This window comes from Crinia signifera, chromosome 7 (assembly GCF_055691185.1).
Source record: "Crinia signifera chromosome 7, ASM5569118v1, whole genome shotgun sequence".
NCBI lineage: Eukaryota > Metazoa > Chordata > Amphibia > Anura > Myobatrachidae > Crinia > Crinia signifera.
The window spans coordinates 182,233,345-182,247,021 of NC_139223.1; the positions used below are offsets into that span (position 1 = coordinate 182,233,345).

The following is a 13,677-nucleotide window of genomic DNA, read 5'->3' on the forward strand; positions in this document are numbered from 1 at the left end:
TAAAACCATTCCCTGTACATTTCTGTGTAAAAAAAATATATATAGGCACCGGGCCAGGGCCTACAGACACTGGCTGAGGGGGTGACAGGCCACATCCACTATATATATACATATACACACACATACAGTGGATGCGACCTGTCACACCCTCAGCCAGTGTCTGTAGGCCCTGGCCCGGTGCCTATATATATATTTTTTTCCACATAAATGTACAGGGAATGGTTTTATTTCTTAATATAAATATATAACTATTTTTCTGTGCCCCATCTGATATTTTTACGGCCGCCCCCCGCCCCGCCCCCCTATTGATTGAAAAATTATTGTGTGGTGCAGTGCGGCCCCCAGCCCCCTTTTTTATAATGTGTGCCTGCCCCTATCCCCCCTTAATTGTACTTACCTCGGGTGCCTTTTACTGGTGCTGTCGCTCCTCCGCTCCGCCTGCAGGCTCAGCCTCAGAGCAGATATAACTTCCTATCTGCAGTCAGAGTCAGAGTCAGAGCAGCAACAGGCAGCCTTGCGATTGGCTGCCTGTTGCTAGGCTACAGCAGTAGACCAGTCCTGGGCCGGAATGGATGCAGACGTGCAGGCAGGGTGCTGCTGCAGCTGTATCCATTCCATGTATGCCCCGGCGTCCACCCGATACTACACGCTGCCTGCCACTCAAGAAGCCGCTGCCTAGACCACTACACTGAATGAGGCAGCCGCGCCACCCCTGATCCCCGCGCTGCCTGCTTACCCTCCTCTCCCCACACACGCGCACATGTTGAAAAAAAGAAAGTTCAATATCTTATGCCGGGCAGACGGCAGCATCGGGCCCCTTTAACCGCTTGGGCCCCGGTGCACTGCACCGCCTGCACCGGCGGTAGTTCCGCCTCTGGTGGGGGGACCTATGTAATATATTTTATTTGGGGCCTATGTTCTGTACTATTATCTAAGTGGGGGACCTATGTAATGTACTATATGGAGGGCCTATGTGCTGTACTATTATCTGAGTGGGGGGACCTATGTAATATATTTTATTTGGGGCCTATGTGCTGTACTATTATCTGAGTGGGGGACCTATGTAATGTACTATATGGAGGGCCTATGTGCTGTACTATTATCTGAGTGGGGGACCTATGTAATGTACTATATGGGGGGGCCTATGTGCTGTACTATTATCTGAGTGGGGGACCTATGTAATATATTTTATTTGGGGCCTATGTGCTGTACTATTATCTGAGTGGGAGACCTACTGTATGTAATGTACTATATGGAGGGCCTATGTGCTGTACTATTATCTGAGTGGGGGGACCTATGTAATGTACTATATGGGGGGCCTATGTGCTGTACTATTATCTGAGTGGGGGACCTATGTAATGTACTATATGGAGGGCCTATGTGCTGTACTATTATCTGAGTGGGGGACCTATGTAATGTACTATATGGAGGGCCTATGTGCTGTACTATTATCTGAGTGGGGGGACCTATGTAATGTACTATATGGGGGGCCTATGTGCTGTACTATTATCTGAGTGGGGGGACCTATGTAATATATTTTATTTGGGGCCTATGTGCTGTACTATTATCTGAGTGGGGGACCTATGTAATGTACTATATGGAGGGCCTATGTGCTGTACTATTATCTGAGTGGGGGACCTATGTAATGAACTATATGGGGGGGCCTATGTGCTGTACTATTATCTGAGTGGGGGACCTATGTAATATATTTTATTTGGGGCCTATGTGCTGTACTATTATCTGAGTGGGGTACCTATGTAATGTACTACTGTATATGGAGGGCCTATGTGCTGTACTATTTGAGTGGGGGGACCTATGTAATGTACTATATGGGGGGCCTATGTGCTGTACTGTTATCTGAGTGAGGGACCTATGTAATATATTTTATTGGGGGCCTATGTGCTGTACTATTATCTGAATGAGGGACCTATGTAATGTACTATATGGAGGGCCTATGTGCTGTACTATTTAAGTGGGGGGACCTATGTAATGTACTATATGGGGGGGGGCTATGTGCTGTACTATTATCTGAGTGGGGGGATTTATGTAATGTATTATATGGGGGAGGGGCCATAGGCGAATCGAAGGGGTGGTCCGGGGGTGTACCGGACCACCCATTAGACCACCAGCCGCTAAAAATTCAAAGAAATGACAGCCGGGCAGAGAGCTATGTGCTGCCGGCTGTTTGGTCTAAGGAATTGCTCGCTGCCAAGGGGGATGTCTCATGCCGCTGGACACACCTAATTGAAAGAAATGACAGCCGTTCAGAGAGCGATGTATGCTGCCCGGCTGTATATTTTCAATTGTCCCTTTGGACCGCCGGCAGCCAATCAGGAGCGGCATTGGTGGTATTGGTAGCTGCTCCTGATTGGCTGCCGGGCCCCAGCGCGAGAACTGAAAATATTGATGCTCCTGCAGAGATTACAGCCGGGCAGCGCACATCGCTCTCTGCCCAGCTGTCATTTATTTCAGTTAGGTGAGTCCAGCGGCGTGAGACATCCCCCTTGGCAACAAGCAATTCCTTAAAGTGGCCATACACACGCAGATTTATCTGCAGATTTATCTGGTTGGAACAAAAACATGGTTATGGATGAGAGCAAATGACAGTTGACCATTTGCTTGGAAATGCTGTAAAACTGACAAACTGTCACTCATCCATAACCATGTTTTTGTTCCAACCAGCCAGATCTGAACATAAATCTTACTAGTGTATGGGCACCTTCAGACTAAACAGCCGGCTCTCTGCCCGGCTGTCATTTCTTTAGGTGTATCCAGTAGTATGACATCCTCCTTGGCAATTAGCAATTTCCTCCCCACCTTGGCAACGAGCAATTCCCTCCCCCAATGGGCATTACGTTGTGGTCTAAAGTGTAATACCACGCACAATTTTGTGATGCCACGCCTCCGTCCCATGAGGCCAAACCCCATTTGCGCCGCGTGGCTGCGCCGCGCAAAGGTCCCCCTTGCATGTGGGTTTGGATTTGGGAACAGCCATTACCATATTTCTACATTCCCCTATTGGGGGGGGGGGGGGGGGGGGGGGGCGGCGTGTGCGCCCCTATGTGCTGTACTATTATCTGAGTGGGGGACCTATGTGCTGTATTATGTGTGGGGACCTACATGCTGTACTATTATCTGTGTGTGGAGGACCTATGTGTTGTAATATCTGGGGGGGTGGTATTTGCTGTATTATCTATGGGACCTATGTGCTTTATTATCAACGTGGGGGGTTTATGGATCAAATGTCACACACCTGTGATTTTGAGGCAATTTTGACCGATTATCGGCCCAAAGTGCAGAAATCGGATGAAATTGGCTCAAAATTCTATAGTGTATAGCCACTCCTCTCTGGTCAGATGGCCACACCCCTTCAAAAAGACCACGCCCCTTGGTGGGCCCCTGTGAGTGCATTTCCCTGGTGGGCCCTTCGTGCCCCAGTCCGACACTGCAAACCATACACACACCCCGCAGCCTATAACCCTAACCATACACACACACACACCCTGCAGCCTACAACCCTAACCATACACACACACCGCAGCCTATAACCCTAACCATACACACACACCGCAGCCTATAACCCTAACCACACACACACACGTAGCCTATAACCCTAACCATACACACACACCGCAGCCTATAACCCTAACCATACACACACACACCGCAGCCTATAACCCTAACCACACACCGTAGCCTATAACCCTAACCATACACACACCGCAGCCTATAACCCTAACCACACACACACACCGTAGCCTATAACCCTAACCATACACACACACTGCAGCCTATAACCCTAACCATACACACACACACGCAACCTACACCCCTAACCATACACACACCCCGCAGCCTATAACCTTAACCATACACACACACACGCAGCCTATAACTCTAACCATACACACACACCCTGCAGCCTATAACCCTAACCATACACACACACGCAGCCTATAACCCTAACCATACACATACCCCGCAGCCTATAACCCTAACCATACACACCCCGTAGCCTATAACCCTAACCATACACACCCCCTGCAGCCTATAACCCTAACCATATACACACCCCACAGCCAGTGCCGAATTTCCCATTAGGCACGTGAGGCACGTGCCTAGGGGCGGCACATGTTTGGGGGCGGCACTTGGGTGCCTGTGATAGTACCATCAGCCTGAAATGTACCAGTAACTGCAAAATGTTTCCACTGTACTGCACCAGGTTCCATCTTGAATAGAGTGTAAATAGATAGGACATGCAGATACTGCCCCTGTAAGTTGTCCTACTTAGCAAATCATAAAATGAGGGCTTATAACTAATCAATAAAAATATTACAATTAGGCAGGGGGGCGGACATTGATTTTGTGCCTACGGGCGACGTCAACCCTAAATCCGCCCCTGCCCACAGCCTATAACCCTAACTATACACACACACACCCCACAGCCTATAACCCTAAACATACACACACCCCATAGCCTATAATCTAACCATACACACACACCCCACAGACTATATCCCTAACCATACACACAACCCATAGCCTATAACCTAACCATACACACACATCCCACAGCTTATAACCCTAACCATACACACACCCCGCAGCCTATAACCCTAACCATACACACACATCCCACAGCTTGTAACCCTAACCATGCACACACATCTTACAGCCTGTAGCCCTTATCTTACGTGCACACACTGCAGCCGTCTTTGGCGCACACTGTTCCCATTTTGAGTGGGGCGGGGGGCCCAAAGAATATTTTTTGCACCTGGGCCCACTACTCGCTAGTTCCGCCTCTGTATGAGAGTAAAAAAATGATGCCAAATGGCACTGGACCTGGCATGCCAAAACTAGCTATTTGGTTCAACAAGTGTGTATGAGTACAAGTGTATGGGTGTATGAGGTACACCTCGTTCTACAACTACTGTACTAATATTATAAATAGCATTCAATTAATTCAGTTTTGACAAACTACAGGATACTTTCCTCCACTTTTGCACCATCAAGATAAATTCTACAACTACAGTACTGTATTACAGTGTGTGACTGCCATCTCTGGACATAAACATACCTCCCAACATGACCCTCTCCAGGAGGAACAAAATGCTCTGCTTCTGGATTTTCTGCTGAATGCATGATTACCTTGATCTGTGTTGAACAGGATAATTAATAAGAAAGGTGTTCAACACAGGTGATGTCAATCATAAATTAAGACAGAAGGGCAGAAGCGGAGCAATGTGTCCCTCCTGGAGAGGGTCATGTTGGGAGGTATGCATAAAGAAAACTATAGGCCCACAGAAATGCCAAATCTGCTCTGTGCTGTAAACGTATATGATACAAAACTGATACATTTGCTGACTATAATAAACCATCAGATCTAGCCTGGATTACAGCAGTTTGGATAGACCAGTTGTCAGGGAACTCGGTCCTCATTACCCCACACAGTGCATGTTTTGCTGGTAACCCAGCAGGTGCACAGGTGTACTAATTACTCACAGACACATTTTATAAGGTCCGCAGGTGGAGTTAATTATTTCACTTGTGATTCTGTGAGGAGACCTGCAAAACATGCACTGTGTGAGGTAATGAGGACCGAGTTCCCTGACCACTGGGATAGACAGACAATGATGCAAATAATGCAGCCTAGTGCTGATGCATTACAGGCAGTGCATCCTGGGGGATTTCAGTGAACGGATTTATGATAAAAAATCTCTCACACCTTATTTTTGATACTGACAATGACAATGACAGAATGGGTAAGGGTGAGTGCTGGGGATAGGGACAGAATAAGATAAAAAGTACCACATCGACATGTTAGAAATGCAGAAATAAAATCTGTGTAGTCATGCTGGATGTCATTATGGCAGAGTTTCCCAAATTCCACCCTTACAGTCCAGGTTTGAGGATATCATCATGCTCATCTGGGACTCAGAGACTCATCAAACACAATGCTACAATACAGAGGTTTTCTCTCGCTCACCAGGAGTCCAACGCTGCCAGAGATGAGGGCAAGCCACATGCACAGGCAATAGACCCCAATATAATAATCCTACATCAGATTGACCAGCTGGACAACATAAATACAAATCCCATCTAAAGATATATGATATATTGGGGTAGATGTATGACGCAGTGATAAGAGTGGAGAAGTGAGCCAGTGGAGAAGTTGCCCATGGCAACCAATCAGCAGCTTTGTATCATTTTCTAGTATGCAAACTATAAATGTTACTTCAGTGCTGATTGATTGCCATTGGGCAACTTCTCCACTAGCACACATCTCCACCCATATCACTGCTTCATACATCCACCCCGGTATGTATTGTGCAGTTCATGTGGCTATATGAGTCCTTGTACATAAGCCCAACAATGTACCAGCTGTAAAAATCTTTATGTATGGGAGCTAGGTGGTCTCAGGATCTGGATCACTCACAGAAAATGGGGTATATTATATCCAATGCCGCTCGGCGACGAGGGGGTTTTGACGGCCACACTCACCGTTTCCACCTCGCCTCAGGGATCAGGCGAAGTAGAAACGGCGAGATCTTCATCATCAAACTCCCTGTACAAGGGAGTTTGCTAACCAGAATCAGGGCCCATGTTGGTTTCTCTTTGGAGTCTTTTTTTAGAGAGAATCCAGAGAAATGAGATAATCGCCTGGAAAAAGTAAATAAAAGGTAAACACTTGCCCTAATTTATGTACAGCGGTAGGATAACTATTAGTGGCGCCACAAAGAATTTGTTTTATGTATTGTGGAGTTTATTGGCGACGGCTCCAAAGAGTTCTATAGGTTGCAACCATAACAGGGTGCACACTGGGAGACAAGACTCCTTTTTGCTAGGTATCTTAATTACCAATTTAATTGTGCATATCCACTAGGTCGAAGGGGGAAATACCTCCTAAGTAACTGTGCAAAAACTCTATCTGCATGATTTCAGCTAATCACATGTGGTACCCCAATACCATACCTCCCAACATGACCCTCTCCAGGAGGGACACAATGCTCCGCTCCTGCACTTTCTTCTTAATGTATGATTGCCAGCACCTGTGCTGAACAGGTTAATTGATAAGAAAGGTGTTTCAACACAGGTGATGGCAATCATACATTAAGAGGAAAGTGCAGGAGCAGAGCATTGTGTCCCTCCTGGAGAGGGTCATGTTGGGAGGTATGCAATGCTAGTCTAGCCCCCTTTTTAGTGCTCAAAGTCTCAAACTAAACTGTAGCCAATGCTGCCTGTAGGCCTTATAAACCACCAGAGCTGCAGGGGTTAACCATTACCTGGTTGCTAAGCGACCATAGGGCGTGTGCTCTGGCAAATACCGAGGAGCGCGGGAAGCCCCCTCGGCCAGGCTGGCGCAGAGCGGGAGAGTGAGGGGGAGGAGTTAAGATCCCTGAGGTACCACTACCACAGGGTTGGCATTTGCGTGGAGCGGAGAAGAAAAAGGTGCAACTAGAGACTGTTTAGTGGAAAGTGCTGAGCGGTAGAGAGAGCCGCGACACCCCGCATGATAGGATGACCGAGAGGCGAGAGAGCGCGCGTACAGTGGCGCTGTGCTGGGAGGCAGCAGTGAGCCGCGGGAAGGGAGAGCAGCAGCGCAGTGAGGACTGAGGAGACGATGGCTGCGGGAGCCTCTGACAGACCGGGTCAGTCAGGTGAGCAGGGACAGTACCTGTGGCCGACTCATGCAGGAGGTTCAGGTGTGGAGCCACCCGGCAGGAGCCGGCAGCTACTACAGGTACACAGATCACTTCATCAGTCCCCTCAAGGCTCAAGCCGCAAATGGCCTGCCCCCCCTACATAGTACATAATAAATCATTGATCACCGTTCACACGTGTGGTGATTGTGTGCATTATATTTGAGTATCTTGTGTTCAGGTTTTGCCTCTTTGGGTTGTACCTTGTCTTTCTGCCCAATGGTTATACAGGTGACGCTCAGCGTGACCCAGTGGTGTAAGTTGTCCAAGTTGCCCCGAGGCAAGATAAATATTGGTGCCCGCCACCCCCCCCCCCCATCACACACAACCGTACAATTTACATTATAGAGAGAGAACACATATTTCAGAACTCCATTACAAAAGAGATATTGACGATTTTCCGTTAACTGATTTAAACTTGAAGGGGAGGAGAAGTGCCCCCTTGGGAGCAGGAGCCTGGCGGCAGATGACTCCATTGCCTCCCAGAGTCCTGCCTCTGGCGTGATCCCTGACAGAGTCGAGGCAACCAGTAACGCCAGCAGGACCACTACCATATCTAAGGATATGTGTGTGTGTGGGGGGGTGTGTGTGTGTGTGTGTGAAGGGGGTGATTGCCCCCCTTAGAAGAAAAGTCTAGATTCCACTGGATGCCGAATTTACAGACTACATCTGCAGTAGCGGGACCCAACACCGCTGGAAGCACAGAGTGCACATCATTCGCCTCAGCACTCCCTGGCGTCTCCAGCAGCGTCTCCCCCCTATGCCTGCTGCTCTTTCCATCCGCCGTAATGTCCTCCTTCAGCCGCACATACGTCACCGCCACCCGCGAATCTCAGCAACAGGCGGGCCCAGCTCTGCACAATACATGCAGCTCCCCGCCACCAATAAAAGCCACACCGACAACCCGCAGCTCCAGACCATCAGAGAAACCCGCTGCAGGTGCCGCTGTGATCTTTATTGTTGCTGACAGCCCGCAGGTCTCCGTCATCTGGTGCTTGAACACTTTGGCGGCTCCCGACGCTTTCACTATACACGCAGGGTATACTTGAAATATGTGGCTATGCTCAGAAAATGTGTGTTTTCAGATGATAGCCCACAAATTGCTTTTAATAAATAAGCATCTTAACCGCTTAACTGGATAATTCTTTCCCCCCAAAAAAGTACCCAAAATTGTCTAATTTTGTTTAATTTGAGGAGTCAGAACTGGCGGGGGTTGGGTCAAGATTAAACAGCAGAAGAGTAGTAGTACGTTTATTTATAAGGCGCCGCAAAGTGTCCGCAGCGCCGTACATAGCAAACAAAAAAACAAATGACAAGGTAACGTACAGGGTGTGTTGAAAAATACAGTATAAATAGGGGTATAGCTGGTAGAACTAAAATCAGCATCAGTTCAGAAGTAGGTGTCAAAATTGTCGAGGAGACTGAAGATGAAGTAGAGCAGGGGTGGCCAACCTGTGGCTCTAGAGCCGCATGCGGCTCTCCCCCTGTTAAAGTGCGGCTCCTGCTCCCACTGCTGCCCGCCGCCCACCGTCTGTCCCCGTCCCCATCACCTGCTGCCGGTTCCCTGAATCCCTTCTCCTTCTGAGGGGAGGAGAGCGCGCATCGCTTATCTCTCCTACCCCTCACTGTGCATCCTTGTGACTGGGTCATCCGCCAATCAGAGCTCGCAGGCCGGCAGCCAATCAGGAGCCGGCCCGCAAGCTTTGATTGGTGGACGGCCCAGTCACAGGGAAGTGAGGGGGGGAAGGAGACGCCCAGTGTGCTGTGCTCTCCTCCCCTCGGTGACATGACAGGACTGCAGGGGGACACCAGACTGTCCTCTCCACGCCCGGCAGCAACAGCAACAACAGTGAGTGCTGCTGCTGGGAAATTAGCACTGTCGGGGCATAGCAGATTGTAGCACTGTGGGGGCATAGCAGATTGTGGCACTGTGGGGGCATAGCAGATTGTTGCACTGTGGGGGCATAGCAGTTGTGGTACTGTGGGGGCATAGCAGTTTGTGGCACTGTGGGGGCATAGCAGTTTGTGGCACTGTGGGGGCATAGCAGTTTGTGGCACTGTGGGGGCATAGCAGATTGTGGCACTGTGCGGGCATAGCAGTTTGTGGCACTGTGGGGGCATAGCAGTTGTGGCACTGTGGGGGCATAGCAGTTGTGGCACTGTGGGGGCATAGCAGTTTGTTGCACTGTGGGGGCATACCAGCTTTTTGGCACTGTGGGGGCATATCAGCTTTTTTGGCACCGTGGGGCATACCCAGCACCGTGGGGGGCATACCTGGCACCGTGGGAGCATATGTGTATCTGGCACTATTGGGGGCATATGTATATATGGCACTGCACTATTGGAGGCATATGTGTATCACACCCACCCAAGGGGTCCAAATAGACCATGCCCCTTTTTTGGCACGCGCGTCGAAGGCGCGCGCATGTTGTTGGCTCTTTAGCTTGACTACAGATATTTTTCGGCTCTTTACCTCTGACCGGTTGGCCACCCCTGAAGTAGAGGAAGGGAAGAACAGGACAGGAGCACAGGTTAGGTAATGAGGTAGGGTGAGTACGTGAGGAAGGAGGACCCTACTCATAAGAGTTAACATACTAAAAATAGGTGGGTGGACGAACGAAATACAATAGGATAAGTAGGAACGGAGGGGAACGGAGGCAGGATAGGAGGATCAAAAGAGGTTAGGAGGAGGGATAGGCTAGTCGAAAAAAGTGAAGAGAAGTCTTGATCTGCCCCTGCCTCACCCACTCTACCACACAAATAACAAACACTAACTTTTTAATACAAACATCATCTGTTGTTTCTGTAACATGGAGCCACGCTTTTCCATCCCACCTTAGTGACCTGTCCCGGAGTTCGCTGAGACGGGGATGTGCCAGCATCTCACACACACGTGTGTCCCATTGCTGCGAATAAGGCTAGCCTCAGCGAACGGTGCAACTGGATGCTTTCAGGATGGAGAAGTGCAGCTTTATCTGTACAACTACTGTTGGATACTAATTATCAAGACATTCAATACTTTGTCACTTTTTAATATTCTGATCAAGTACTGCTACTAACTGCATGGTAATAATCCATTTATCTAAATGAGCTGATGCAACATATATATATATATATACTGTATATATATATATATATATATATATATATATATATATATATATATATCTCTGGTGGTGGCGGCACTCTCAGACTGAATAATGACACAATACCACTGTAGAAGTGTCCAACGTTTCAGTGCATAGCACTTTTATCAAGAACAGTGTAACAGTGAGAAAACATAACTTACCCCCATAAATAGCACGCCAACCCCTCTGAAGAGACGCTGCTTCCGCCCGCTCCAGTCAGCTGCTGGTCGCGCGGCTCTGACGTCAGACTCACCCCGTGTGTTCATGTTGCATAGCAACAACTACAAACAAATACCAAACAGTGTTAAAAATTCACATATCAATTTAAAACAGTAAAGTGCAAAGTGCATATTAGCCTCTATAAGGTGCTGACCATCCCATAACATTACGATCTTATAGGACATAACGGAATACATAAGGATGCTCAACATCGCTGTTGCGCCGCTAACGGTTGACACGATGTCGACTATTCACTGAAAGTGCTATAACTGTAAATATCAGAAGATATACTCATCTAGTACGTTCCTAAGGAACTATCCTTAACATATTTAAGTCTATAACTCATCGTGTCTATCCCGTGTCGGTCACAAACAGGTCTGTGTGCAAAAAAATACAGCAGAAATACAAGATTTTACATTTACAACTGGAACCATTACCACTGTGAGTGTATATATCATAAATTCATAAAATACACACTGCAAGAAGGCATTCAATCACAACTGGTCAGCATGTCATTAAATCATTATAAGAAACAGTGTAGCCCTAACGTTTCATTAAGCCCCCTAGGGGCCAGGGTCCCCAATTTTTCGATCCACATGGATTCTCTCTGGAGGAGCATGACATTTCTATCACCTCCCCTCTTCAAGGGTGGCACTTGATCAATAATCATGTAACGTATTGCTGTCACATTATGTTTGGCTCTAGCGAAATGTCTCGCTAGAGGCTGGTCACTGTCCCCTTTCAGAATGGCCGCCTTAATGGCTGATCGGTGTAATGCCATTCTTTCCTTGAATTGTCTTTCAGTTTTTCCCACATATTGTAGCGAACAAGGACAGGTGATGATGTAAATAACATATCTGGATGTACATGATAATCTGTAATTAATGTTAAATTTTCTTCCAGAAAAAGGGTGATTAAATGAACCCCCAGTTTGCATGTACCCACATGTAGTGCAATTTGGGCATCGGAAACAGCCCTTCTTTGGGGCTCCCAAGAATGTGCCACCTTTTTTCTTTGACATATCAGTAATGTCAGTATGGACAAGGTAATTTCTAAGATTCTTGTTTCTGCGAAATGCTGGCATTAGCCTAGTATTTAACAGATGCAAATTAGGGTCTGTATTAATGGCTGGCCAAAACGATTTGATTTTCTTTGTGAGGGAAGGGGATTGGTGATTAAATGTATTGGGCCAAATAAACCTATTGTTCTGGCTCTTTTTATCTTTCTCTTTCCTCCCCTGCCCCATCAATTGTGCTTGTGGCACTTTCAGAGCCCTGTCTCTCATTAATTGAATAGTGCTTCTATCATAGCCACGTTCAAAAAATTTCTCACTCATGTCATCAAGTGCTTTAATGGCCTCCGTCCTATCGCTAGTGATCCTGAGGACCCTGAGAAATTGGCTGTATGGGAGTGCTTCTTTTAAATTCTTGGGATGTGCACTAGATGCTAACAATAAATTGTTTCTGTCTGTTGGTTTTCGATAGATATTGGTACGAAGGGTGCTACCCTCTTTGGTGTCTTACTACCGGAGAAACCGCCTGCGGCAGACACGGATTTTAGGACAATCTGGCAAGGCACCCACGCCCTGATTTCAACTAGACCATATCCAGCAACAGTGGATCCCTCCTCACTTCACAGCACTGAAGCACCATATGGGATTAAGGTCCCACTTCCTATTTTTTACTTGTTATATTTTGTTCACTTTTGATCATTCACTATCAGCTTTTTAATTACTGGCCTATTGTTTGGTGTACCGACCATATCGACGATTGGTGACATAAAATGTCTCAGAAAAGGACCGAGACACCTGAACCATTGCAGCAGCGGGTGACACTGATTCCTGGCAAATTGCATAGTTACTCGGAGTCTGATGCCGAGACAATTCTTTTTGCTGATGAAGCCGACACTGAGCGCAATCGAGATCAACCACATGATGTGTTTAAAGAAATATTACGCCTCAAGAAAAAAGAGTTTGATTTTTTCCAGCATGGTGTGACACTGTCAAACTATTATCGGGATAAAAAGATCCCACGCGGATTTAGGGTGAGGAATGTCCCGACAATTGGGCGCTATAACAATGATTTTTGTGTCAAATGGACATCTATTTTGAACAAATGTTCTTTTGATCTCCTCCTCCTCGTTATTGAGGAGTCGAGGAAGGAGATGGACATATACAAAATGAAGGCTGCAACATATGAGGCGACCAATAAAGAGGCATTGCTTGCCGACACGTCAGTGGATTGGATGTCAAAACTCTCCAATGACTTGGATAAATATAAAAATGAGTTGACACAATTCAAGAGAGAGAAAAGAGCTAAGGTCGACCAAGATTATGAACAGCAGCGCATATACCCTTGGCTCACTGGAGCATATCAAAAGAGTGACAGTCGTCCGCTCTTTAGACGTAGATTACGACGCCCAGGCGGTGATACATCCGACAACCCCTCAACCGGCAGCGACAGTGATCTTCCCCCTGGTCCTCGCCCTTTAGGCGTCCGTACCCGTGCACAACGGGGCCCTATAAAACCAGACGCACCCGCCGCGGTGGGCAGAGCGCGAGGCAGAAGGGGCAAATAAATAAGGATCCTAATAAGGACAATATTTTCAACTTGTCATCCCGGACATTGTCA

The 13,677-nt window shown here is 47.5% G+C and overlaps 1 protein-coding gene across 1 annotated transcript in view; it reads left to right on the forward strand.

Moving 5' to 3' along the window:
- LOC146021314 (transient receptor potential cation channel subfamily M member 8-like) overlaps positions 1–6,103 on the forward strand; it is a 65,658-nt gene extending 59,555 nt beyond the window's left edge. The window contains exon 16 of the mRNA XM_083155108.1: positions 5,899–6,103. Coding sequence (XP_083011234.1) covers positions 5,899–6,103 — 205 coding nt within the window. The remainder of the gene's footprint in view (positions 1–5,898) is intronic.
- Positions 6,104–13,677: the final 7,574 nt, after the last annotated feature.